Source organism: Camelus dromedarius, chromosome 21, assembly GCF_036321535.1.
Source record: "Camelus dromedarius isolate mCamDro1 chromosome 21, mCamDro1.pat, whole genome shotgun sequence".
In the NCBI taxonomy this organism is placed as follows: domain Eukaryota; kingdom Metazoa; phylum Chordata; class Mammalia; order Artiodactyla; family Camelidae; genus Camelus; species Camelus dromedarius.
The window spans coordinates 4,829,729-4,857,726 of record NC_087456.1 but is presented as its reverse complement, the minus strand read 5'-3'; the positions used below and the strand labels follow the sequence as shown (position 1 = coordinate 4,857,726).

Sequence of the window (27,998 nt, the reverse complement as noted above, 5' to 3'; positions counted from 1 at the left end):
AGATCACATAACTTGTAAGGGGCAGAGCCCAGGGCTGCTGACCCTAATTTTAATGTTCTTTCCTCTACCCCAGACTGGGGAGGGGTGGAGGGAGCTCCCCGTCCCTGGGCTCTGCGGCTCTCTGTGGACCTGATGATAGAAAAAGTAAATATCACTGAGTTTTCTAAGCAGTCCACAAGGTAGCAGGATGTTTTGATGGGCTGCTACTTAACATTTAGCTACAAATGTACTGCGGTTTTTAAATTGAGGAGGATTGTTAGGGGTAACGGTTACTTGAATGGGTCTTCAGGGATGACACGGACAGGGGACATTTGGATTTCCCCACGCACTTTGTGTGATGACCTTACAGCCCCCAGATCTCTTCTGAGTGTGACCTGTATGCAGAAGCTGAAAGAAGACACTGACACTGTGCACATGGACAGTGACTTTAGGCCTGACATCACATCTGAATTCCGCCTTACTTTGGTGGTGTGACCCCAGGCCGGACTTCACCCTCGCTGGTCCTCGCGCACCCCTCCTGCAGCCAAGCCAGGCTGTCCTCTTGCAGCGCGTGCACTGCGGGGCTCCGTTCCCCTGGCGACCTCCTAGGGCAGGTGGCTTAGGGAAGGGCTGCCACTGCTCTGAGAAAACCTCCCACAACGACTCACATTTGGGAATTTAACACCAGGGGAGCAGGAGGCATCAGAAGCAAGGCAGTCATTAGGAGGAGGACCGAAGCAGCCTGGGGCTGGACCCAGCCATCCAGCTCTCCGCTGCACAGAGGTTGCTTTTCATTCCTTCTCCTCTGTTAACTTGGCTTGTTTTCCAAACATGGGTCAAACAACCTCCCTCCCAAAAGCAGCAGCAGAAGGAAATGTTATTAAAAACGGGTCTGTTAGTGGGCATGGTGTGTGGATGAAGTCTTTGGGAGTTTTGGCTGCTAAATAAAGACTTTATTGTTGTCATTCCTCCTTTCCCGAGCTCCCTCCCTCCCCTCTCTCCTCCCTCCCTCCCTCCTCCCCTCCCTCCTTACGATCTGCCCCGCCCTCCCCCTAACCTAACCTCCCCACCCCAATAGGATCCGGTGGAGGGAAGCCGGGCAAACTCAAGCACGCACACACCACTGGGAGATCAGATCTTCTAGCTGGCTCTCTGCTGCCACAGCTCCACCGAAGGGTGGGGGGAAGCGGAGGGAGGCTTGTCGGAGACTAAACCCCCCCGGAACCTAGAGGAGAGGCAGGTGGTGCAGGTAAGCCCAGGCGGGGGATGAGGAGGAAGACTCCTGCCTCCAGCCAGTTTCCTCCTGCTCCGCCCATCCTAGGTTACTGATCTCATCTCGAACTTCTTCCTTCCTTCCTTCCTCCTTTCCTTCGTTCCACCAAAATTTTCTCCTTTCAAAGGAGCTCAAATTAGTCTCCCTCATTTCTTTGACACCCTCTTCCTCCCCCTTCTCTTCCTCCTTCCACACCTATGTAGCTGCTTGCTGCAAAAGTTAAACTTTCTTGGTACAGATGACTTGGCGCGCAGTTATGCTGGACACAGTTATTTCTACAGATCAGGTTCCCCTAGAAACCCAATCCTAGAACCCATTCCTCTGCACCTTTCATGTTGTGTCACACATTGTCACAGGCACACACACGTGCCACACAGAGGCTGCACTGTCACATCACCTGCACACACACAAATTACACACACGGGATGAAGGCATCCTGTCCATTCACCTCCATCCTGACTGCGTCTGACACGCAGAGCTAGACCACGTAGTGAATAAACACTAGCAGACACACACACGCGCTGCATCTTGTCTCTCTCCCTCTCACACGCTCCTCAACTGTGAAAAAGAAAGTGCGTCTTCCCACTGAGATGGCTGAGCCAAAAGAAAGTCATGTGTCCAGAGTCAAGGCCGAGCAGGAGGGGATGAACGGGAGCAGGCTCTGGGAGCATTTCTTGGTTCTTTAGAACCTCCTTGGGTGGGAGAGGGAAAAGTAGCTTTCCAACCTGCACAGTGTCTTCCCAGTAGCTCTGGATTTTTGTGTCTCACTGGTCCAGACCACTTGACATTTGGGGAAAAAAAAAAAAGAAGAAGAAGAAAGAAACCTTGTTTCAAGCTTTGGAGGTACTAATTCCTAGCTCTGGGGCAATTTATTTATTTTTTTTCAGCAGGCAGCTAGGAAAGATTCCTCTTTAAAATCACTTTGAAATTATCCCAAGCTGGCAAGGGGTCCCTGTGGGAGAGGGAAAAAAGAGACAGTAGTTCCTTAAGCGGTCAGGAGGGGGAAACTGAAGTCAGTAACTCAGGGGGAAGGGTTTCCAAACAGGGTGGACCCCCTCCACTTCCCCAGCTCATTCCTCTTCAACCACAGAGAGCATGCTGTCCCCAGGCAGACAGGGCATGGGCCGGATCAGGGTCCCCAAATACAGATGATCTTCAGAATCACCTGGGGGGGGGGGTAGTAGGGGGCTTACGCACCTACTGGACCCTTTGCCCAGACCCACTGGCTGGAGACCCAGGACTCTGTTGCTGTTTTAGGACTTGAGGGTCAGCTAGGGCTTGAGAACTTGAACCAGGGGCCTGAGGGAGACCTGTGCGGGGTTGAGATGGCAGTGCTAGCTGGGCAGAAGGCTGTGCGGTTTCTGGACAAGGGCTGTCTGATGGAGGAGCTCCTGAATGTCCCAGACGGGCCACCCTCTTCTGCAGAGTGTAAGCAAGCACCCGAGGGGTCAGGAAAGATCTGTGAGTGCTCCCCCTCCTTTGTCCTTACAAGCACTGGCAGCCATATCACCGGGGAAACATTCCAGAAAGCAAGTACCCCCAAGATAGCTCAGAAGAGCTTTTGTTTCCTCTCACCTGTGGATCTGCCTGCCCTGAGCCCCCAGGAGCACTGCGCTGGGCTCCTCCCCTTCCCTTCTAGATTCTTTTGCCTCCTGCCCAATGGCTGTCTGTCCTGCTGGGCTCACACGGAGGATGAGCTGAGCAGCAAGGTCCACACTCCCCCTCCCCGGGGTGCAGCCCCCTTTACTGGGCCTGTGAGGGAAGCATTTGCGAGTTGGAAGGGGCAAAAAGGCAGGTGCAAAAGTTTGGGAGGAGAGTCAGGGAGTGTAAGCCCAAGTGGTAGGGTGCATGCTTGCTTAGCACATATAAGGTCCTGGGTTCAATCCCCAGTACCTCCTCTAAAAATAAGTAAAAATAAATGAAACTAATAACCACTCCCTTGCCAAAAAAAATTTTAGGAGGAGAAGTCATGGATCACAAGGGGACTCCAGGGCCCGCTGAGGAAGGGGACTCCCCGGCCAGCATCCCTCACCTACTGCACAGAGCTCGGAGTAGGGTCAGTGAGCTGGAGGGGCAGAGCTCCCCAAATGGCTGAGAGCTGCTATGGTGTCTTTAATTAGTTGCTTCTAATTAGTCTTGTCTCTCAGTCCCTAAAGGGAAAGAAGCCGCTCCGTGTGAAGGAGCTGGGGGAAGTCCATGAGATGTACCCACCTGCAAGGACCCCTGCCTTCCGGTGGGCCTCTGGCCATTCTGAAGGGAAAGAGACACTACTTCCTTTGAGATAATGCCAACCACAGCTTAACATTCACTGAGCAGCACTCACTTTTCCCACATTCACTCATTTAACCTTCAAAACAACTTGATAGGAAGGTGTTAGTGTGCCCATTTTACAGATGAGGAAGCTGGAGCTTAGTAGAGGGGAGAGATTTCTCAGGAGCACCCAGCTAAACAGCTGCAGGGTTGAGACCCAGATCTACAAGCGCCCAAGGCATCAGATTTGTGAAGGCTTTCTTCAGGGGGTGGAGATGCTAGGAGACGGAGGCAGAGAGAAGGACATGGTGAGGTGACAGTCTGTAAGAGGACTGAGGGCCATCTCACCCTTGTTTCTTCCCCGGGCCCCTGGAATGGAAAACTTGCTCCTCTGGACTAGTGGCCTGAAGCCAAAAAAGCTTCATTCTGTTTACACGTTGCCTTGTGCTAGACACTGGGGAGACAGATGGTCTCTCCGTGATAGTTTTACATGTATTTTTAGCACTTTTGGATCTGCAGCACATTTTAAAGTCACTTAGCACACTTGCTTCGGAAAAAGGCTGGATAAAGAAGACAGGGATGGAGAAGATTTTGTTCCCCGTTTTACAGATAAGGAAACTGAGGCTGAGAAGAGGGTCGCGTCACTTGGCGGTGGGGGCCCGGGCTGATACCCCCACCCCCTGTCGAGATGCACAGGATGCTCTCCCACCACGGCCCCAGTCAGGCTCACGCCTGCACTGCTCTCATCCCCCAGGAGAGGGGACGTGCTGGGTTTACGCGCCTCCATGCCAGCCCTTTCCTTGCCGCAGGGCCACCCAAGCCCTGCTTGGCGGCCTTGGAAGATTCTCGGGCTCTGAGTGGGCCTGCTTCACTCCTCTGCTAACAACTGGGCAGAGACCACCTGATCCTCCTGGCTTCTGGCTCCCTTCCAGGCTTTAGGAAGACACAGAAGGAGCAGGATGGCTCTCAGAAGCCTAAGCTTAGGGCAGAAAGCAGGGAGCAAAGAAGGGAAGGGCATGGCTCAAATGGTGGAATGTACGCTTAGCATGCACAGGGCCCTGGGTTCAATCCCCAGTACTGCCTCCAGAAATAAAGAGATAAATCTAATTACCGCCCCCCAAATAAAATAGATAAATTTTTTAAAAAGGGAGCAAAGAAAGAGGGTCATCCCCATGTGCGAGGGCATGGCCCTGTAGCAGGGGCAGGGGCAGCCCTGTCCTCCATGGGAGGGGTCACTGGCTGGGTTAAGCCACAGAGACTCAGGGGTGATCAGCTAGATGGGAAATCTGACAAGAAAGAACACCAGAAAGTAGTGTAGAGTCAGGGAGACACACCCAACTTCATTCCCAGCCCGGCCCCAACCCCAGGCTCTCTCCATACAAAGCCAGTTACTCTTAAACTTGCCCTAATGACTTGGCAAACCCATACGGACCTCTGCGCAGCCCTGCCCTGAGGCTAACCATTGCAAGGGTCCTATGCATCTGAACCTCATGAGCGAAACAGGGACAGGGCTATCTCATTTTAAAAGTCAGAACCTCTCTAGAGAATGTGTTCTTTTATAAACAAAAAAATGAATAAACAAAACCCCTGCCATGTGAAGAGATTTTATGCTCAACAGCATGCCTTCACGCACGTGATCTCCTTTGATTCTCACACAGTTGGGGAGCTGGAGTTAGAGTAGGGTCAGAGCCAGGATTCAAGCCCAGATCTCCAATACTTGGATCTGAAATTTGAATTTAAAACTCTCTTATGGGGGGAGGGTATAGCTCAGTGGTAAAGTGCATGCTTAGCATGCACAAGGTCCTGGGTTCAATCCCCAGTACCGCCAATAAAATAACTAACTAAATAAATAAACTTAATTAACTCTCCCCTCAAAAAAACAAACAAAAAACCCCAACCTCTCTTAGAAAACATTCTTAAGTGAGAAAGTGAATTTGAGGTTGGGCAAAACAATTGCTTTTCCCCCAGGAATGAGCAACTTTTGAGAGCCCACACTGGTGAGCAGGGCTGTGGGAGGTCGGTGGTGGCAGGTGGTCATCATGTGTTCATTGACTGAGCGGTAGGCACAGCCCAGCAGAAAGCTGGGAGGTGGGGAGGTGTGCTTGCAAAGGGATAAGAAATTTTAAAATCACACATGCTTATGACCCACCCTAAGGGAGCTTATGACTGGACAGAAGGTTCTGGAAGACAGAGAGCTTAGGGCTTTGTGGGAAGGACTGTGATTCCCCTGGAGTCCAGTCTGTCACAGATTCTGGTTTGGTGACTTAGGCTGCGGGGGGACTGGTCAAGCTCTAGCAGGAAGGGGCAAGGCCCGATGAGAAAAGCCTTAGAAATGAACGCTATTTCCTCAAGAAAGAAGCGTGCTGCATACACACACGCGCACAAACACACGCGCACACACGCGCGCACACACGCACACACAGAGTGGTTCCATCACAGGGCTCAGAGAAGGGCAGGTGAACAAACCCAGTTTCTCCAAGGAGCAGGACCACGGAGCTGCTCCCCGGGAATCGCTCCTCTCCCTGAGAGGAGCTTGGCCAGCCCCCAGGGGTCTGGAGTGCAGACGGTCAGAGGACTAGAGGGAAGATGAGAGAAGCTCCCGAAAGGTCTGGTGCGGGAGATGGGGGACAAGGAAGGCCTGCATTCACTGTGGACGGAGGGCGAGGGAGGCAGGCCTGCCAGGAGGAGCTGTGACTGACCTGTGACCCCGTCACCCCTGCCAAGGGGACCAGGGGCTGCCCGGGCTCAGAGCCACCCAGAAAGGCCCCCTGCAAGGACCAGCTGCCTGAGTCACTGTGCCTCCCAGAGCGGTCTTCTGCAGGGAGCTCTGCTAACCTCAGGGCCCAGTACCTGGCGGATGCTTTTGTTGACAAAAGCAATGAAGGGACAGAGGGAACCACAGCCAGGGCTGCTCGCAAGAGATCTCTTGCTTATTGTCAGGCTTCTGGGTGGTCAGAAAATAAAGAGATGCCCAGGCGAGAAAACTCAAGGTCACCGAGATCGGATGGCTTCTAAAGATGCTTCCTTTTAGTCACTAACGCTTTACCCACTCCTTCAAAGTCTACGTGCAATACGGCTGTGCTATTTTCAAGAAGGTTTTGGGACTTGTAAGATACTAAGTCATGGCTCACGACTTACAAGTGGCATGGAGTCAGGTAACAAGACTCAAGTTTAGTTTTACAATGAATGTCTTCTCTTCTCAGTTCTTTTGGTGTATCCCCAAGACCGTTACGTCCTCAGCTGGAGATAAAGTCAGGAATCTAGCTGCAAGGTCCTTCGTGATGGGAGTCCCAGGGAAGATGGCAGTCCTGGACCCCCCTTGGAGAGGCCTGCCTGGGAAGGGACCACCTCAGAGGGAGGTGGAGAAGCAACAGGCTGCAGGACAATTTCCTCCTTCCTCCCTCCTCGTCTGTCTTCCTTCCTTCTTTTCTTCCTTCCTTCCCACACTCAGTATTCTCTATGGGCACTCACACACACACACGCAGAGGACAGGAGACCGCGTGTTTGCTTATGTGAATGGTTCAGGCAGAGGAGTGCTGTGTGTGTGAGAGCATGCAGGCCGGGTGTCCAGGGCGTGTGCAAGGAAGATGTGGGGAGACACCCTCTGCCCCTCCGAGGCTGAGCAGGGCTGACTGCAGCACCTTCCTTCCTTCCCACGCTCTCCACGAGCCCACGGAGCCCTGGGGTTTTGTCCCAGGTCTGCTGTTAAACAGCTTCCTGGCCTTGGCAGGTCCCTTCTTCCCTCCAGTACTCAATTTTTTATAAATAGTCGAGTCTGGATTTGATTGGTGAATTTCAAAACATTTTTAGCAAAGCAACTTTTTTTTTTTTCAACTGAATGCTTTGGCTAAACTTCAATATATAAAACAGACTCAAAAACACAGGTTGCTTAGGCTGGCATGGGAGTGGATTGGGGGTGCCCATGAACATCCCCTCGGTCTCCCTCCCTCAGGGGGACTCCACAGAAATGAGGGCACAGTTTGCAAACCACTGAGTTACGGGATCTCTAAGGACACTTCCAGATGTAACATCTCACATACAGCTCACATGTCCTAACATCCCCCCGTCAGGGCAGGGGTGAGTTTCACATGCTGCAAATAGGGAAATGGGGGGCTAGGGATCTGAGGGTCTTTTCCAGGAAACCCCAGGACTCCTGATTCACAGCCCAGTGGGCTTTCTGCCAGGATGGCTCACACTCTCCAGAGCAGGCTTAGCACCTTCAGGGGCTAGGCCCCTGGGCAAGGGATCCAGACCCTCAAGCCCTCATTACTTTCTCACCTGCTTGATGCAGGCAGACAAGGAGATGCTTCCGGAGGTCCCTCCCACAGCTCCCCTGGAGCCCATCCTGGCCAACTCTAGCTGTAAAGACATGTCCTCTCATTACTGAGGCCTGGCAGGCTGATAACTTCCTGTGTTCCTCCCCGCAGGTGCATCATCTGGATCATGAGGTCATCCTTCTACTGGCTCCTCCCACTTGTCCTCATCTTGGCCTCAGAGGCCCAAGGCCAGGCAACAAGACGACCAAGACCCAGACCAAGGCCCCGGCCCAGACCCCGACTCAGGCCCACACCCAGCTTTCCTCAGCCCCATGAGCCATCAGAGCCTACAGACCTGCCTCCTCCCCTCCCACCGGGCCCTCCGTCTGTCTTTCCTGACTGTCCCCGGGAATGCTACTGCCCCTCTGATTTCCCGTCTGCCCTCTACTGTGACAGCCGCAACCTTCGAAAGGTCCCGGTCATCCCATCCCGCATCCATTACCTCTACCTGCAGAACAACTTCATAACTGAGCTCCCACTGGAGTCCTTCAGGAATGCCTCTGGCCTGAGGTGGATCAACCTGGACAACAACCGAATTCGCAAGATAGACCAGAAGGTGCTGGAGAAACTGCCCAGCCTGGTGTTCCTCTACATGGAGAAGAACCAGCTTGAAGAGGTGCCCTCCGCCCTGCCCCGGAACCTGGAGCAGCTGAGGCTGAGCCAGAACCAGATCTCCAGAATCCCGCCCGGCGTCTTCAGCAAGCTGGAGAACCTGCTGCTCCTGGACCTCCAGCACAACAAGCTGAGTGACGGCGTCTTCAAGCCCGACACCTTCCAGGGCCTTAAGAACCTCATGCAGCTCAATCTGGCCAACAACATCTTGAGAAAGATGCCACCCAAGGTCCCCACGGCCATTCACCAGCTCTACCTGGACAGCAACAGGATCGAGACCATCCCCAGTGGGTACTTCAAGGGCTTCCCCAACCTGGCCTTCATTCGCCTGAACTACAACAAGCTCTCAGACAGGGGACTCCCCAAGAACTCCTTCAACCTCTCCAACCTGCTCGTGCTCCACCTGTCACACAACAAGATCAGCAACGTGCCTGCCATCAACAACAGGCTGGAGCATCTGTACCTCAACAACAATAGCATAGAGAGTGAGTGGGGGCGGGGCTGGGGTCAGCGGGGCGGGGCGGGGCTGGGGTGGGCGTGTTCCCAGGGAGGGAGGTTGGAGAGTCTTCCCGCCTCTACACGTTCGTTTGTTTGCAGGGACCTGGTGGGAGTTGCAAAAAGCACCCAACTTGGCCCTGGTCTTCACATCTTGGTCTTACCACTTACTATCTGTGTGACCGTGAAAGGATACTCCACCTCCCTGGGAAGTTTCCTCCCCTATAAAATGAGCATGGCAGTAACACCCTCCATCACAAAGTCGACGTGAGATTTAACAGTTAAATTTGGAGAAAGTGCACAGAATACCATACTTGGAGGGTAAATAGCTTTTCTTCCTCCACCCCTTCTCATCAGCCCCAGCTTCTTTGCCCTCCAGATCTATAGGTAGGGTAGACATGGAATACAGTCCTGGACATTCTCCTAAAAGCAGAATGGTGACATTTAAATGCCCACTCTGGAAAAAAACAAATAAACAAAAAACAAGGTTAGTATAGCTAATTTTTATAAGCATATTTTTCATTTTACTTAAATACATTTTAAGATGGCAAACTAAATTATTTAATATCATTTAAAGACATTTTTATATCTCCTTAATCTGTAGTAATTCTCTCTATAACAATAAATAATAAGTGAAATTTAAAAAAAAAAAAAAAAAAAGCCCACTCTGGGGACAGGCCCAGGACATTTCTGTCCCCTGCAGAAGCTGGCAGCTGTAAGAGGAAGTTTCTTCCCAAGCCTGAGCCTAGGTTTTAAAGAGTCTGTAAAAAGCATACACAGAGCTGTATACTCAGGGCATACCACTGGTTAAAAACATGGCAGCCAGAAGAACATGTCCGAATGGGGATGCTTTCCAAGTCTACCTGGAAAGCTGCAAGACTTCAGTCATATAGGACAGTATGTTTAAGGCAGGATTGCCTAAGCTTTACAGGGTCCTGGGCTTGGGGTAAAAATTTTAGGCCAGAGAAGAGGCTGGAAGTCACAATTTTGCTTCAATCGAAAATGTGAACTCTGAATAGAGCATCAAACATTTATAAGTTTATAACTTATAACAAAGTTTATAAACAAGAGAGAGAATGTTGTCTGACCCCTGGACAAAATCAGGCTACATCCACACAAGGAATGCAGCAGCTGTAGGGATGAAGGAGACCCTGGGAAAGAGGGGCGCTCTGAAAATCATGCTGGAATCCCCAGTTTCCAGCCAAAGGACGAGAGGGAGCTTTTTGAATTTCTATAGTCTTGAAGAACATGGATAGAAGAGTCTTGTTCACTCATCTGCAATAATTACACAAAGTGGGGGAAGGCTTTTTAAAATCTTGCAAGAAACAAATTCAGGAAGAGGGAAAAGTGTCTGATTGTCCCCTGCAGGTCGTAAACTGATGGAGCAGATTACCTCTAGGAGGCTGTAGAAGCCAAAATTACAGATGGAAAAGATAACTTGATTAATAAATGCCTACAGATCTCGCCCAGATTGTAGAATAGGATGCAGGGGGTGCGATCCAGCCTCCTGAGGTGGAAGACAGAAAGCTCACACACACTCTCACCGTTTCACAGACCTGGGAGCTGAGCACCAGGGGGGGAAATGATGGTCCAAAGTCCCAAAGGCCATAGGAAGAAAATCCGGCAGTGTCAGGGCTCTTCCTGCTTCTCCCATGTTAAAAAGAGAAGAAAGGGGAGTGAGGGAAGACGAGGAAGAGGAAGAAGATGAAGGAAAATGGCACACCGACAACAGTCCACAGATGACAGGAGAAGCAAGGCTTAGGGAGAACGAAGAGCATCACTTAGAAGATGACGTACCTCGTATCCTCTAGTAAGACGAGAAGGTGCAAACGGAAACTCATTTTCCATTTGAAAGCCCACCAAAATTTGTCCATAACTCACCTTTCCAGCTTACTTTCCCCAGAATCAGTAATCACTGGAGATTCTGTAGGTTCATCACGTTCTAGGGCCCCATGCCCTTCCCAGTCCCCCTTTTCTCTTCCTGTCATCCATCTTTCATTCAGTTAATGTAACCATCTTCTGTCCATGCTCATGCCTCACATCCTGTTCACAGGAAACCTCCAGAGTCATTCTCCCATCCACCTGCTGGCTTCAGATCTTGCTTCATTCACCCATTGTTCCTCCACGCTGTAGCTAGATTCATCTTTATACTGTATAAAGCTGATCAGAGGACCCTTCCAGATTTAATATCCAGGATGCTACACCCTACCGTCATTTATCCTACTACCTATCTCATAACAGCAGTCCTGCCCAATGCCATTCCTCAGGCTGGAAACCAAAGCCCCCATTCCTGGTGACATTTTGGAAAGCCTACCGTAATTGCTGGCCACGACTCACCTTCCCAGCTTACTCTCCCTAGTACGTCACATTGTATTATTTACTATTCCCAGACTCTGTCATGAGCTTTTTGGCCTCCACAGCCTCATTCATGTAGGTTACACCATCAGAACACTATCCCCAGGTGCTAATCCTGTCTTTGAAGGTTCAGCTCCAAGTTGACTTCCTCCATGACTCCTCAGAGTGAATTTCCAACAACAATTGTTGGTCCTTTCCAACTTAATTCATTTTACAAATGAGTAATTAGAGGCAGGAGGCTGGGGTCGACTCATTCGTGGTCATATGTTCCCAAAGTCAGCCAGTTCCAGAAAGGAGAACTCCAGAGCCGTCATCCTCAGTTGTCCACCCTCTTCTCCTTCCTTGTCTTTGCCTCCAGCCCTGTCTGTCCTGACCCCCTGCCCATCGCTCCTGCTGACTTCTTTCCTTCTTTCTCCATAGAAATCAACGGGACCCAGATTTGCCCCAACGATGTAGTCGCCTTCCACGACTTCTCCTCGGATCTGGAGAACGTGCCACACCTCCGCTACCTGCGGCTGGATGGGAACTACCTGAAGCCGCCCATCCCGCTGGACCTCATGATGTGCTTCCGCCTGCTGCAGTCCGTGGTCATCTAGGCCTCACTCCACCCCCGGAGCGCCTCCGACCGCACTGGAGTGCGGTGGTCCAGGCGCCTGTGCCCATCATCTTTTCTCTGTCTCCTCTTCTTGCTCCCAGCTTCGCCTTTCTTATCCCATCTTCCTGAGGCAGGGACAAGCCACATACTCTGCTGCAGCCGCAGCTTCTAGAGCAAGACTCCTAAAGGCTTGATTTGGTCCACCCAGCTCAAAGCCAACCCCTGCACACCCAGATTTCTGGCCCCACAAGCACAGATGTGTGTCTAAAGATTTCATATTCTCTTCTCTCTCCTCCTCCCCTCACCACTCCTGGGTAAGTCTGAGCCATGGACTGACACCTGGATCTTGGTCCTGGCCAAAGCAAACAGAAGACAGTCAGGGGCAGCCTGGAGGTGAGGTTTGGAAAGTCCTGCTGGAAACCCCTCATCGTGGGCAACTCTGGCCCCAAAGGGCCGAGCGACCCGGGTCCCCTTGGCCAAGGATTCCACCTCCCAAAACTGCCGCTCCACCGCCCCGTTCGCTGGCTCCAGACGTCTCACCGGCTCTCTGCCAGCCTGTGTTCTCCAGAAGAAAGTGCAAGGGAGCAGCCGAGGGAGGGTGGAGGGTCAGGGGTTTGCACAAGGGCCTGCATCCGGCCTTCTCTTCACAGGAACGAGATGGGGCCCTTCTCAGCACCCAGCCTCCTGGCTGGGCCTCTCTATTCCAAGAGTAAGAGCAGGGAGGAACAGTCAAGAAGAAGGATGACTCAAAAAACTAGGAATCAGCCAGTGGGAGAGGGGTGGGAGTCAGGGCCCCAGGGTGGACCCTGGTGAGTGCAGATGGATCTTTCAGCATCCTTGGCCACTCTGGACAGGAGCCCTGATGCCCTGGGGAACACAATGTCCACAGTGGAGGGTACAGAGCCACCAACCTCGCCCCACCATCTGTTGTCTATCAGTGGGGATGGCCCAATCCTTTCCACTCCCGGGGAAGCAGCTCCCACGCAAGGGGCGGAGCACCTGGAAATCTCCCAGAAGCCTCTGCCTCTCGTGCAGATCGGCTTCTCCTTCTAAGACAGACACAGCAGTGACACCTGGTGGCCGGTACAGGTCACAGCTGGCTCCTGTCTTGCTCCACATCTCTCACTGGTGTCAAGGAGTTGGCCTCGGGTTCCAACTTGAGACCCATGGGCCATGGACATGGTCTCTATCTCCTCTGGGGTCTAAAGGGGACAAAGATACGGGGGCGTCGAGGGGGGGGGCCCTGATTACCATCATGAATGAGTGCAGGTGGGGAACCTGCAGGAACCCAGGTGAGGATACAGTTTGTTCCCATCTGCTGTCTGACCTTGCGGGTCCCTTCTGCTCTCAGCTTCCAGATCTGTCAACGATGGAGGTGGATGAGGCCCCTCCAAGGACGCTCCAGCTCTCCTGCTCCTGTATGGAGCTCCGCCCTTTAGACCATGTTCTGATGCAGGCCAAGTACAAAGGATTATCCCTTTCCCTTGCAATAATTTATTCCCTGTATGGGCGGTCCTTCCCTGTAAGCTCCCACGCTCCCCACTGGCCCGGGTGACAGGCCCCCAGGTGGAACCTGGATCCCGCAGGGCTGACTCACCTCCGCTGTCCCCTTCACTTCCTCTCGGAGATGCTGCCCCTCTACAGAGCCTTGAGTGTATGATGGTGGGGGTGGGGTGGGGAATGTTCTAGAAATGAGTAGGATACAGGGCCCACTCTCAAGTTGGGTTGAGAAAAAGTTCAGAGATTCTTAAATTGGATTAAGCTGGGTCCCCAGCTTCAAGAAATTCCTATTATACTCTTTTTCACCTCTCTCTTTTGCTAATTTACAGAAAAGGGGGCCCATTTCATCACAGCCTCCTTCCCCCATGCTCCCACACAACTGCTTCATTCCTTCTAGCTGCAGCTGGTTTCTCCAAGGCTCCTGCTTAAAGTCAATATAGTATTGTGGCTGGAAGCAACCTGGTGCTATGGCCTGGATAAGCCCCCCTTCCCACATGCTCCATGGGCTCCCTGGGGCGGAGGAGTCATTCCCCTGCTCCTGCAAACCTGAACAGTTTTCTTTCAGCAACGCAATCATCCTCATCCCATTGCCCCGCCAGAATATGTCTGTTTCCTCCATTGCTCTCTGCAGCTGTAAACCAGAGGAAATTACATTGGCTTTACAGCATCGCCACCCTCACCATACACAAAATGTGCTGGTTTCCCTTGGATTTAAGGAGGCCCCCTCCTCCGTACACAAATTCATTCCTTCAGTGCTGTTGGCATTTGCATATACAGGTGTGCAAGTAAGTGCATATGTGTACTCTGTACATGTATCTATTCATTCTTACAGACCACGTTAACTTTGTGGAACAACTTTACATTCCAACACGCTTCACAGCAGAGGAAATAAAGTAATATGAAAAATGCCCAACTTGAACTTGACAATGTGAACAAGTCGAGAATAGTACCTTAAAGCCATCTGGCCGCCCTTCTCCCCCAGCATTCCACCATTTACTTGCTCTGAGAAGATGGGTGGAGAAAGGACCTTATTCTTAGGAAACTTTAGAAAATGACTCCAGACTTTTCTTGGTGAATTTCCCCAAAACTCACAACCGTCATGAAACATCTTCCCTAAAATCTGACAAGAAATCTGACAGCTACATTTGAAGCCAAAGCCTCAGGTTCTTTCAACCCACAGAGACCAAATTGTTGAGGGTCTCCCAGATTCTCAGGACTGAGCCAGATACAGAAACACACAAAAACAGACAGCGTTCCTGACCAGAAAAAGCTTACAGACTAATTGAGGACGTGTAGGGTGAGACACACAAAACCGTGGCAGATGTTAAGGGTGGAGAACAAAGGACAAGCCACCCCATCTGGAGTGGTCTACAGGTCACGCAGATGTCCACAGAAGGGCAAGAGCAGGTGCCCCGGACTCTCTCTCCAGATAGGAGGTTGGTTCCAGAACCGACCCAGTAATCCTCCCGGCTTACTGCATCTTCTTTCGGATGAAAACTGCCAGATGCTGTCCCATCCCTCCCACTCTGCCTCCTAAATTCCCACTTCGGTGCAATTCAGCAAGTTTTCAGCAGGTATCAACTATGTGCAAGGTTCCCCGCTAAGAATTCAAGGAGAGGTAATATAGACCCCGTGCCCTTGAGGAATTCATAGCTTGCTAAAGGGAAAAATCCATGAATTAGTCATTGCATGTCTTCAGTGTTTGCAACAATGCCGAGTACAAGGAGCGTGGAGGACAGGACCGCTGCCCCTGCCTGGGAGAAACAGAACAGCCCCTATCATTTGAGCTGCGTCTTAAGGTTTGAATCAGATTTTGCCAGGTGGGAAACGAGGAAAAAGCACATAAACGGGAAGGCAATCAGCATAAGAAAAGGTTTGGAAGACACGGAGTGTACCATGTATGGGTGTGTGTGGGTGTATCTGTGTGTCTGTCTGAGGAAGGGCGAGGAACACGTCCCAGTCAGGGTCGCGTGGCTACAAGCCCTCAGCAGGGAATATGCCCCTAAGCCCAATTTCCCTGAAACTTCCAGCCTCGCCTCTCTCCCTGCCCGCGAAAGGGGGCAGCAACAGGGTCAGCTGGCCAGACTTCTGTCCCCACGGCCTGCCACCTCCATTCCATCATCATGCCTCGTGCTTCTCCTAATGAGATTCGGATTAGACCGGCTCCCCGCACCTCCCGCCCCCCTTTCCGGGCTCCGTGGGAGCGGAGCTGCCTGGAACAAACAGCACGATGCTCAGACGGTTCCCACGCAAGTCACACATACACATCCCATGGACCCTCCCCGAAATCCATGGGAACCAGAGCGGGTGACGGGCGCGCTTGTGAAAGGGAGAGTAGAAGCTGTGAGAGGGTCCAGGATGCGCAGCCTTCGTCAGAGGCGGCTGGCTTCCGGGGGTGGGGGTGGGGGTGGGGGGAGGTAGAGGTGGGGGTGGGGGAGTCGGCGCATGCGCGCCTGAAGCCGGCTGCGCGAGTGACGCAGGGCTTGCCAGCGTGTTGGGGAGTCCGGACTGCAGGGGGCACCTCGTTAGAGCCCGGGTAGCAGGGGTGCTGGCGGGGGTGCACCACTGAGAAGGCGGGAGGGAGAGTGGGAGCAGACTGCAGGGGAATGAATGAACAGCCGCTTTTGCATTCTTCGCGGGGAGGTGGGGGGTGCGGGCTGGGGGGTTGTGGGGGAAGGCATCTGGCTGCGAAGCCCGGGCTGTGGAGAGAAAGTAGAGGAAGACAGCCCGCTTCATGGTCGATCTGCTTACTGGGCGCCCTCCTGGCTCTGGGGCTCTCTCCTTCCACCCAGCAGAGCCCTTGTTTTTGTCTCTCCCCAGGTGGGAGGGGCTGTCAATGGCACAGGAACAAGTGTTGCTCTGGTGACCCGGTGCTTGGGCTGGGGAAGGCCCTCCAGACCCGCTGGTGCCCGGGAACACTGTGGGCCAAGCCCCTGCCCCTTGGGCCAGCCTGTTAGCTCTGCACCTTCACCTGGTGTGTCAGGGCAGAGCTGAGCTCTGCCAAGGCCGTCTGTTCTGAGGGCGCCAGAACACCTGGTCTCAAGACTCACGGGATGAGGCAAAGACGGGGAGGGTCGTATGAATGCAGGTGACTTCTCTGGCCCGAGAGTCAGGAAATCTGGGAACTGGGCCCGTCCCTGTGTGACCTTGGACAAGTAACCTCACCTTACTGGGCTTTGGTTTCCCCACCTGTAAAATAAAAGTTTTGGATTAAATGATCTTAAGGGGGACCTTGCAGCTGGAATTCAGTATCTGGTCAGTGGGAGAAAGGAGGGTGAAGGAGCATCATTTGAGGACCTGGGCAAACGTGTGCAGACTGGCAGGATCTTGGGGACGACATCTTAGCCCCCTACCCCTGCCTTCAGCAAGGGCTTGGCCTGCAGCAGCCTAAGGCACCAAAGAAAGCAGAGTCTCTCCTGATGAACACGTCTCTGGTACAGGACCACGGAGGTGGGGGGATTCCCCTCAGCCCCCCAAGGACCCCACACAATGCCTGCTGGTGTGTATGATCAGGAAGCTTTTTCCTAGGGCCCGGCCTAGCAGCTCTGGAGAGCTTCCTGTCTCTTCCTTCCGATTGTCATCAGAGAGCTTGAAGTTGGCTTTCAAATCCTACCCCATCCCCCATTCACCTTCTCTTTGAATCTCCCTCCCTCCGGTGACTTTTGTTCAGTTCTGGTTCCGTACTGGGGCTCCAGGTGGTGGGTGGCAGTTCGGATCAGAGCACCGCAGCTTAGCCTTTTAATCTTCGGATTCCATCTGTGAAGCCAAAGCCTCATCGTTCTCTGGCAGGAGAAAAAAGCTGGAAAGGCAAGCCCCACCTATCCACATACCCTCATGCTGCTTCTCGGAGGGTACAGAATCTGAGGGGTGGGGCTCCCCTTAGGGGATGGGAGCTGCCTGCCCCTCAAAGAGAGTGGGCCAGACAGAGAGAGAGGGCATGGACAGAGAAAGAGAGGAAAAGATGAGGATGGGAGGTGGGGAGAGGTCTGGGAGTGGGGTGGGTGGAGGGAGGGAGAAAAAAATTCTCTGGAACCAAGAAAAGGAGTGGGATGGGGGGGACCTGCTGAGAAAAGAGGAGGGGAATCAGCTGGACATCAGGAAAAAGAGAAGTCTGATTGGCCACACACCTGCCTTGGCCAACTCCCCCGTCCTCCCCAGGCAGCTGTCTACCCAGGCCCCTCTGTGTGTCTTGACTTGTCCATCGGAGTCCCCACCTCTCTGGAAGCCTTGAGGCTGGACTTGGAACTTGAAGAGTCGACGAGGTAAGGTTCAAGATCTTGAGGCTTCAGGCCCATTGGCACAGCAATGAGGGGAGGGGGCCTGGACTGGGCAGGAGAAACCAAAGAGAGGTTGGTGGGGAGGCAGTAAACTGTCTTAGGACTATTTGTTTAAGATTTTTTTTTAAGATTATATAATTTGGTTTGAAATAAGTTATGGGAGGTAAATTGAAGAGACACCTCTTGCTACTGATGGGGGCTTAACCCCTTGCCCAGTTAAAATTAAGAAAGGGAGAGAATGTACTGGAAACTCTGGGGAGGGGCTGCATTCTCAGAAATACACTGGGTTCCTCACACCCACACCACACACATTCCCTGACCCACTTGTGCATACGTGGATGAACTTAGGTGAACATTTGAACTCACCTGTACACACTTTCTGGCTGTGTACACGCTCCCACAACCACTCACAAAGGGCTCTTTTGTTCCTGTACTCATTCATTTCTTAAAACCTGCATTTATAAATCTATTTATAAACTAACATTATCTTTTACACTGGAATAGGTTTTTAAGCCTATGTCGCTTAAATGAACGGAGTAATGCCGGGACCACTGGTCTGTTTCTGCAGCCCCAGAGACAAGTCCAGTGCCTGCGGCTAGTAAGAAACCCACCCGTGTTTGTTGAACAAAAGCACGAATGAATAAATAACCTTTTTAAAAACCACAGGACTCCTTGATGGTGAATTTTCTCTAAATCTAGTTAGTGGCTAATGGCTGTACTCTGAGTGGTTGTGTAAGAGAGAGCATCTCTGTAAATGCCCAAGTGTGTGCCTAGTTCGCAGCGAGGGATGTAGACAAGGGGACATGCATGAGTGTGTCTGTGCTAAGATGGAGAAACCAGCCTTTGCCAGGTGCCTGCACGCATACGTATCAGTGTGTGGATGAGCGTGTAAAGAGACTTACGTGGACTGAGGGGGGCTGGCAGGAGATACCGGCCCGGTAGCCCCAGCCTTGAGGTTGCGTGCACACGCAATGAAGGCACTGAGTGTGTGACAAATGGCTTAAGAGTCTGCAGGTGTGGGAGTGGGAAGGGGGGTGAGTTTGTGAGCTCCTCCCTCAGGAATGGACACCAAGGTGATTTTTTTCCCCATTCTCATCCCACGCCCCACCCCCAGGCCCGCCATGAAGCCCCCGGCCTTCCTGAGCCTGCTGGTCCTGATGCTGCAGGGAGCAGCGTCTCTCCCAGAGGAGGAGAGGGGCAGCAGAGAAGGCCAGCTGGGTGGGGAGGGGGACTCCGACACAGCTCTGCGTCTAGGGGACGGCGTCCTCGCTAACCTGAGCCACTATGATGAGCCCGCGGACTCCGAGGACCAGCTCCCCAAGGTGAGTGGTGTGCAGCAGCCCGGCTGCCCTCCCTGCAAGAAACGCGGAGCCAGAGGCCTGGCGCCTGTCCACCTCCATGATGCAGGTGCCTCAGGCCTCCGTCTTTTCCTCGGAGGTGGGAATTCTTGTCTCTCCAGAGTATCCACTTAGATATTACTCAGACAGAGGGCACAAAGCTTCCATTTTTGTGTTTGTTTTTAGCAAATTTGGTGGGACTTCCCTTAGAAGTCAAACATCCCCCCCCCCCACCTTCAAGTAAGACCACCAGGCCCCGCTCACTGGGACGCCAGCCGTCTCCCGTCTCCTTAGAAAAAGAAGTCCCGCAGCCCCTCTTTTCTTAGACCGTCTTCCGTCTGAAGCTCTTCCTCAGCCCTTGCTGGCCTTCTCGGGGCTGCTCTGAAGCCCGAGCTCGCCGGCTGTCTGTGTGAGCCTGGTCAGCGCCAGGGAGAGGGAGAGAGTCCTGGGAAGTCTGCAGATGTGGGTTCGGGCTCCTCCCCCAGCTTGGCCACCAGCTGGCTCCTTGGTCTCAGTCCCTCTCTGGGCTTCCATTTCCCCAACTGTGATGTGAGACCCGATGCTGAGAAGGTCCTGGCCCTGCTCACTCCTTCTGCCGCCCCTCCCTCCTTCTCCACAGTGACTCTCGGTCTATGAAACTGGTTGCTGAAGTTCCCAGAGTCCAGAGTGAAGTCCCTCTCAGGCAAAAGCTGGCTTATCGTGTGCTGTGTTTCCAGGTCAAAGGGACCAGCCTGGCTTCTTCAACTGGGATGAGTTCTGCTCAGAGCACGAGGGCTCCAGGGACAGCCCCTTCAAGCCCCACAGTGGCCAGGCCCACTGTGCTGGGCCTGCCGGCACCCCCGACCAGCCACGGTGCGTTCACGGGCACAGGCCCCCATATCCACGGGTCGTGGGCCACATAGCCGTGACCCAGCACCAGGGCACCAAGGAGGAGTGGAGTCAGGGCTAGGGAGTGGGGGGTCAGGGCTAGCCCTTGCCCACAGGGAGAGAAGGGGAAAAAACCAAAGGGAGAGGCTGGCTGTCCCTGCCACTTCTGTCTGAGCGCACGTACTGGCCAGGAGGCAAAGGAGTGCAAGAATTCTGCTGTGCCGAGCAAAGCCACCTACCTTAATTAACAGCACCGCTGGGGGAGCAGGTTGAGTGGTAATTAGATTAGAGACAATTAAAAGCCTGTAGAGAAGAATAAATAACTTCACGGCTGCCATTTGGCACAGGGGCCAATGAAGCAGTCACACTGCTTGTCAGCTGGAATTCCCTCCTTAGCAGTTTCCCCCTCCCTGAGGCCCTCCCGGAATCCCTCCTGGAGCCCAGGATGCTGGGGTATCTGGAGGAAGGGGTTAGCACCCTGCTGGGGATCAGAACTGAGGCGGAGCGGGATGCAGTTAGCTCCTGACTTCCTTGCTCTCAGGTCCCAGTCTCTTGAGATGTTCACTTTGGGTGGGCAGAGCTTACTGGGGTATCAGGAGAGAAGACACTTCGGTCAGGATCCTGGGTTCTCCCAGGCTTAAAGAGACCAGAAAGGGCCTCAGCTGGACCTGCCATTCAAGGCCTGGGGATGAGAAGGTGCTGGGGCCTCTCTGCTCCAGGCACACTGTCTGGTCACGACTGGTGGAGAAGAGCTGTCTCTTCATCTTGGGTCTGTGTCAACGCTGACTGAGCTCCCCCGTGAGTTGGGCTAACGGTGTCTCCAGTCATCTCTGTCCCTTGTAATCACAAGAGATGGAAACCTCCTGCCTATTCAGCAAAACCTTCCCAGCTTTGTAAAGCCAACCTGAGTCCGGTGGCCTGGCTGCAGGCTCGTGGCCACTGGTCATGAGCCGGGGGGTGTGTTTCCCACTAGAAAACCAAGGTGCTGATACCATCAGAAGGAAGAATGAACGCTGGGCAGACAGCGTCCACTCTCCCTTGGCTCTACGATGCTTTTTGGAGCCACACAGAACGTGTGTAACTCCTCGCCCACAAGGCAGAGAGCAGAGCCAGCAGCCGTGGGCCATTCCACTGAATTCTAGCTTTATTTCATTTTGAGTGCACCATTTGAGATCAGAGAGGAGCCCTGTGGGAAAGAGTCTGATAGATGGCCTAGAAACACCCACATAGGCCGGAGAAACCTATACAGGACCAGGGTCTGATGAAGGCGCTAGTAAGCATGGATTGTAAGGGGTCCAGGGCTAAGTGCCAGGCTGGGAGTGGCCAACAGCATTGCCTGCTGCATCGTGGCAGACAGTCCAGGCAGCAACCCAAGAGGACACGGAAGGCCATGGCTCAGACACTCCCTGGGGCAGGGTCGTTGGTCCCAGAGGCTGAAGGGGGTCTGACATTGGAGGGGGGCTCTCCCTTTGCTCTGCCCACCACCTGTTGCAGGCTTGCCCACCTGCCTGGTCTGCGTGTGCCTTGGCTCCTCCGTGTACTGCGACGATATTGACCTGGAGAGCATCCCGCCCCTTCCCCAGACGACGGCCTACCTGTACGCCCGCTTCAACCGCATCAGCCGGATCCGGGCCGGGGACTTCAGAGGGCTGAGTATGTCATGTCCTGGCAGAAGAAAAGAGTGGGCGGGCAGAGGGAGCCCCCGGGGTTCTTCCCCTTGCCACCCAGCCCCAGGGAACAGTCAGCAGACGGGTGCCCCACCTGGGCTGGCCTTTCCCTGCTAGCTTTCAGTCTCTCCAGAGATCAAATGGAAGTAGCTCCAAGTCTCTCTACTTCCTTTCCTTGAAGGCTTTTGATGGCAGAAGTGACCTGTTCTTATCTGTTCTCCCAGTGGCTCTGGGAAGCTGGGGAGGAGGAGGTACAATCAAGCCGACGTTTTCAGGAAATCCCAGCAACTGTAGTTCCGTCCCCTCCCGGCCTCTGGACAAGACCACGCTAAATCTGGAGACCGGGTCTCTAGGCCACATTCTGCCACTGATTACTGACAGCCTTCCTGGTCCTCTGTGTCCTTTCGTGTAAACTGACAGGTGGAGGTGGGATGGATCCAGGGAACCCTGGGCCTGTGGGGTTTTACCCTCAGAAAGCTTCTTCCAAGCCAAGCCGAGGTGGGCAACCACCGCACAGGACAGAACACCAGGGCGAGTGTTGCGGAGTCTGAGGGCTTTCCTAGGTTTACAAAGTTACTCCTTCTGGTTTTGACCTGGACAGGCAGATGGCTGGCTAGCATCCCCTTTTTTGAGAGGGAGGGAGCCGGGCACAGGCAGCTCCGGCAGGGGAAGATGGTGTGCCCTGCATCTCTCTGCTCTACCCTGCACCTCTTAGCCAAACTGAAGAGGATTGACCTCTCCAGCAATCTCATCTCCTCCATCGAGGACGATGCCCTCCGCCTGCTGCCTGCTCTGAAGGGTCTGATCCTCCCTGAGAACCAGCTGGCAGCACTGCCTGCGCTGCCCGCAGCCATCGAGGTCCTGGACGTCCGCCGGAACCGGCTCCAGAGCTCAGGGATACAGCCTGAAGCCTTCAGGGTGAGCCAGGGCTGTGGGCCTGCCACCTGCCCCTGCCACCCCTGCCCACAACCACACACACACACGCACACCTTGCCCTCATGGGGTATCTCAGCTCCAACGCTGTGCTGGGATACAAAAATCAAACCCCATTTTTCCCCCATCTATTCCCATTTGTTTTATTGAAGATTCTTTTTGTTGCAGGAAACTGATTCTCATTCAAGGAAAGGGTGTTTCACAATCATGTCATCCCAGGGGGAGGGTATAGGTCAGCGGTACAGAGCGTGCTTAGCACGCACAAGGTCCTGGGTTCAGTCCTCAGTACCACCACTAACAAATAAAATTTTAAAAAATTAACTAAATAATACACGAAGAAACTTAATTACCCTCCCCCTCAAAATACAATATGCCATCCCAGAAACCTCTGTGAAAAGGGAACTAGACCTCCTGGGCCTGTTACTGGGCCCCAGGCTTGGGTGGTGTCAGAAACCAATGTCAGCCACTCTCCGTCTCCCTCTTTGGGGCACATGGTCTCTTGACTTCTTTCTGTGCACCTGCTGCATTCACATCTCTGTGCACCAACGTCCTGCACACACTGAGCATCTGCTCCCCTGAAACTCTGACTTACAGGTGACTTGACTTGCAGTCATCCTGGCCTCAGCTTTAACTCGTATCCTTTTATTTCCAAAGCCCGCTGCTAGCTGACCGATCATTGTCCTTCCATGATCAAGATTCTCAAGAGAGACCAGCTGCTTGGTCACTGGCTGGCCGGTTTTCATGGGGAGGGTTAACATCTGGCACACACGTGGCTCCCCGGGGCGGCCCACTCCTCAGGGCTAAGAAGAGCCCTGGGAGCAGTTCTGGTGAGGAAGTGAAGAGGGGTGTGGACAAGATGGACACCCAGCTCCGTCAGGCACGCACGCGGTTTGCCCCAGGTGTGCCGGGGGCTCTCATTCGGCTGGCCGGAATACTTCCTGGCTGCGCTTCCCATAGCTGCTCCAGATTGAGCATCTGGAGACATTTCATTGGGGAAAACTCCTTCTCATAGCAAAGATCCCTGCCCCTTGTCTGCTCCCCGTTCTTTCTCCCACCCCAAACGCTGGCGCCTCCCTAGCAGTGACTTTTCCTTGTGCACCCAGTGGGAGGCAGTGCCTGTGATCTGGCCTCCCCTGTCCCCCGCTGTACCCCCTGCTGCCACCTCCTTGCCCCCCTCCCACGGTGCCCAGTTTGGAACCTGGCACGTGACTGAGACCCTGAGCGAACGAACAGGGTCACATCCCTGCCAGGGCCCCACAGCACCCACAACCTCCCACCCCCTTTGCCTGCCCCCCCCCCCCCCCCCGCCAGGCGCTGGAGAAACTGCAGTTCCTCTACCTGGCTGACAACCTGCTGGACTCCATCCCCAGGCCCCTGCCCCTGAGCCTGCGCTCCCTACACCTGCAGGTGAGTGGGCTCCCCAGGAGCAAGGGCGGGGAGCAGAGCACAGGGGGTGGAGGTCAGACTGTAGGCAGCAATGATCTCCTTCACGGGGAGCCAACCAAAGATGTGCGTCAGTGGGTCTTGTTCGGATCAGTGTCTGCAGCCTCAGTTTAATTTCTTCTAATTCCTCCTCTTAAAACACTTCGCCCTCCCTGTCCTTTTCCCATCTCACCCCATGGCTTCTTCCTTCTCCCCCTTCCCTCACCCTCTGTCTCTCCTCTCCCCTTCATCCCTCTTAATCTCTCCTCTCCCTCCATCCATCCTCCGTGGGTCTCCTCCCCTCCCCTCTTGTAGTGTGGACGCTGGCTTTCTGTGCCTCGGTTTCTCCAGTTGTAAAGAGGAGGCAGAGCTGGTAGGAGAAGCTGACTGAGCTGGGCTGAGGGCAGACCCTCCAGGCCCGCAGCTGTCAGCGTGTCCTTTCCAGAATAACTTGATAGAGACCATGCAGAGGGACACCTTCTGTGACCCCGAGGAGCACAAGCACACCCGGAGGCGGCTGGAAGACATCCGTCTGGACGGCAATCCCATCAACCTGAGCCTCTTCGCCAGCGCCTACTTCTGCCTGCCCCGGCTCCCCGTCGGCCGCTTCACCTAGAGCGCCTTCCCCCTTCCTGGGTAAGAGCCCTCGAGGACCGCGGCCAAGGGCGTGGGCCTCCTGCGCCCAAGGGCCCGGCCCCTGTCTCTGAACAGTGGTCTTTCATCCAGGCGTCAATCAGCCTCGTGATCCAAATACAAAAATTCCCGCTCCCCCCTACCCCATACAGCGAATGACCTTCAGGAGCCACATTTGCTTTTCTCCATCCTTTTTCCTTAACACCTTACAGCTTCTGGCACAGAGAATAGCAAAAAGGTCTGCATAAAGGTCTTTCCCGTATTTGCCATCCCTCCTACCCACACAGAATGCTAGGAAAACCATGTAAGGGGGGAGGGGGACAGAAAGACAAGGAGGAAGGGGGAGAAGCAGTGGTGTGCTGGAGCCCACTCTCACTACCAGGCTGGAAAGAACTGGTTATTACATTTTCCTGAACTTTGCAGGCCAGTTGTTAAACACAGCTATTCTTAAAAATTAAAGTATATACACTCACCATTGAATACATGATGTTGAAAACAAACGTCGTCCATCCTCATCACTTCCCAATTATTTTATCATGTTTTACTGTTAGTCGTGTGCTTGAACGTATTTACATCCACGGCGTCTGTCTGGGGGACACACTGTACTGCGCATCTCTCCCCAGCTCCGCTTCCAGTGACATCACACTGGCAGTTTGAAATTGGCCGTGGTGGGAGTATTTATGCCATGGAAATCAGTAAATGTTACACATTAAGATTTTTTTTGAGAGAGAGAGAGAGAGAGAGAGCTGGTTGTTAAGGGTCTGCCAGCACACCACTGAGAAGAAAGACTAGCTATTTAAACTAGCCCGCCCCCCTACCTCCAGGCCACCCCACTGGGGGAAGGGTGGGGTTTCTACTGAGCTTTTAAAACCTTTCTCGCTTTTCCTAGCCCAGGGCTTCCTGTTAGATTTGGAGTGAGCCATTCATAAGGATGAAGAGCTGACGGGCGTCTCCACCTGGATGCTTTCCTTGTGACACTTCCCTATTCCTGGCTCAGGGACCAGCCTCTGAGCTGGGATGGCTCAGCCCGCCGGTTCCTGGCCACGCTCTCTTCCATGCTTAACCACCAGGGGGCAGCCCTGTGCAAAGATAAATAAATAAATACAGCAATTACGCACCTGCAACCTTGGATTCCAGGTGGCGCCTGCTGTGCTGGGAAGATGGGAAGACAACTGTGACCCAGCCACCTTGCTCCTTGAATTATAATGGGAGGGTAGATGTCACCCTTCTCCTGCTTCTTGTAAGGACATTTTGGGCAAGGGGGTGTCATACGTGGGTGCGTGACATCAGGTGTTGACTGAGGCATTAAAGGGGTCAGGCAAGCGATTCATAGATTTATTCAGCAGGGATTTTACTGATCACCTCCCTGCCACGTGCAGATGGCATGCAAAAGACATAGTCCTTTTCCTCACAGAGCTTAGTCTAGAGCAGAAGACACGTGTTAGACAAATAACCACACCATTCAACTCATGATAAATGCTCTACAAGGAAATTACAGAATTCTGTGAGAGTTTACCAGAGGGGACACAGTCTAAGGGTCCAGGAGACCTTGAAGAATCAATGTCTAAGCTGAAACCTGAAGGCGTAGGAGTTTGCCAAGGCAACCACTGGAGGTCCCAGGTGGTCCCCAAGTCTGGATGGACAGGTGTGACCCACATGGAAGGGAACCCATTTATCTGCCTCCCCTGCCTGTCTGGCACCTCTTCAAGCACTGTGGAGCCTCATGACAATCCTGTCAGCAGACCAGTCAGGGATTATCATTCACATCCTTCCAATAAAGAATTTGGGAACTAAAGAAGATAAAGCACTTGCCCCAGCTCATGTGGCTGGCTGAGGCTTGGACCAAGACCCAACACACAGGCTGGGAGTGCAAGTGGGAGGTCCCCAAAGTGATGAGAGGGGCTGGGTGTTGTTGCTGCTCCCCTCCCCTTCCTCTCCCCAGGGATCCAAGGACTCCAGGACCCACGAGGCTCCCTCTCTCTCTCACTCCGCCATCCCACCCTCTTCCAGATCCTGCTTTATTTGATTATGACAAGGCCTTGTCATGCAATGGCTGAAAGTCTCAAGATCCCCATGTGCAAGAAACCCTGACTCGAAATAATCCAATGAAAAAAGCAGAAGAAATTTTCCAGAACCGGGGCCCCTGGATGCTAGAAGCCACATCATACCCACACTCCCCGAAGTTACTCTGTACTAAAGACAGGAAGTCATCTGACCCCTGTTCGGTGGTGAAGAAGGGGACTAACAATGTCTAGATTCCCGGAATTTGCCAGACACCGAAGTAGAAGCTTTTAGGTGCATCAACTCACTTAATCCCAACCACCAGCCTAGTTGGTAGGGATGCTGATCTCCATCCACGCTGTGGATGAGGAGACAGGCTTCTGAAAGGGAGGAACCCAAATTCACACAGCTGATACGCGGCAGAGCCAGGATTCAAACCCAGGTCCCTCCAGACCTAGGTATGGAGTCTCCCTTCGCAGCCCGTTTCAGTGAGGCATTGGCTTTCCAGGCCTCTCAAAGGCTGTAGGTTCTTGACAGTGTCTTCCCCGAGGCCCCGGCTGCTGTGCCAGAAGGATTTCCCCCAGGGCCTGCTGCCTCCGCAGCTGTCTCCTATCTAAGCCCCCATTTTTGGCCTGGGAACGCTGAGGAACAGAAAGAATGCCCTCGTTGGCCGCCTCCCTGAAGAAATTCTCAGCAGTGCATCTGTCCCTCAACCCCTCCCGAGACCCAGGGGTGGGGGCGGGGAGAGAAAGCCAAGCGTTTCCCAGCAGCTGTTACACCTTGATGTGAAGGAACTGGGGCTTTTACTCCTCAGGGACCTAAAGAAGTTGGGGCTGGACGCTTGGCAGGGGAAAGAGAGACCAGCACCTCTTTATCCAGACAGAGGGTCTCCTGTCCTGCGGACCGGGGAGGATGGCGAGGGTGGGCGTGAGCCAGCCCTGAAGAGCAAGGTGGTGGGGGCAGAGGGGAGGGGGCTGCGGGGGCCCCTTCAGGCCAGGAGGGACCTCACTGCTGACATTGGTGGGCGGCGCTGCGTTGACTTTAAATCTACCTCTTCCAGGGTAGAGGGTACAGCTCTGTGGTCGAGTGTGTGCTTAGCATGCATGAGGTCCTGGGTTCCATCCTCAGTCCCTCTATTAAAAAAGAAAGAAAGAAAGAAAAACCTAATCACCCTTCCCCAAAAAAAGGAGTTTAAAAAATGTGCAAAATCAGTAAGACAGCTGAAAATAAATAAGGTTTTGTAAAAAATCCACCTCTTCCAAAAGCCAGACTTTCCAGGTCCTTCCTGGCGGTCAGCACCTGTGTTCGAGCTTGGGGACCTCGGTGAGGGTCCTTGCTCTTGGGAGGCTCCCTGGTGGCGCTCCTGCCAGCCCCGAGGGAAGGGGAGCGCCTCTCACCTCTACAGCATCTGGTGGCCTCTGGGGTGGTTCTAGCTCCAGGCAGGCGCCCTGACCTGTGGCCCCGACCTGTGGCTGCCACAGCACAG

General features: G+C 53.5%; 2 protein-coding genes across 2 annotated transcripts; both read left to right on the top strand.

Moving 5' to 3' along the window:
• The first annotated feature begins 1,041 nt into the window (after positions 1-1,041).
• PRELP (proline and arginine rich end leucine rich repeat protein) lies at positions 1,042-14,283 on the top strand. The gene is made up of 3 exons (XM_031438822.2): positions 1,042-1,228; positions 7,930-8,915; positions 11,701-14,283. Exons 2-3 carry the CDS (start codon positions 7,946-7,948, stop codon positions 11,874-11,876), a joined length of 1,146 nt encoding a protein of 381 aa, XP_031294682.1. The 5' UTR covers positions 1,042-1,228; positions 7,930-7,945; the 3' UTR covers positions 11,877-14,283.
• A 3,149-nt stretch (positions 14,284-17,432) lies between these two features.
• OPTC (opticin) lies at positions 17,433-24,643 on the top strand. The gene is made up of 7 exons (XM_010998627.3): positions 17,433-17,637; positions 18,767-18,974; positions 19,706-19,841; positions 21,351-21,509; positions 22,239-22,441; positions 23,768-23,863; positions 24,324-24,643. Exons 2-7 carry the CDS (start codon positions 18,774-18,776, stop codon positions 24,492-24,494), a joined length of 966 nt encoding a protein of 321 aa, XP_010996929.3. The 5' UTR covers positions 17,433-17,637; positions 18,767-18,773; the 3' UTR covers positions 24,495-24,643.
• Positions 24,644-27,998: the final 3,355 nt, after the last annotated feature.

Bases quoted from the DNA above. Each gene is read 5' to 3' on its own strand.
- OPTC (XM_010998627.3), top strand. From the start codon at position 18,774: ATGAAGCCCCCGGCCTTCCTGAGCCTGCTGGTCCTGATGCTGCAGGGA. The intron at 18,975-19,705 runs GTGAGTGGTGTG...CTGTGTTTCCAG, and splicing joins CCGAGGACCAGCTCCCCAAG to GTCAAAGGGACCAGCCTGGC. The intron at 22,442-23,767 runs GTGAGCCAGGGC...CCCCCCCGCCAG, and splicing joins TACAGCCTGAAGCCTTCAGG to GCGCTGGAGAAACTGCAGTT.
- PRELP (XM_031438822.2), top strand. From the start codon at position 7,946: ATGAGGTCATCCTTCTACTGGCTCCTCCCACTTGTCCTCATCTTGGCC. The intron at 8,916-11,700 runs GTGAGTGGGGGC...CTTTCTCCATAG, and splicing joins CAACAACAATAGCATAGAGA to AAATCAACGGGACCCAGATT.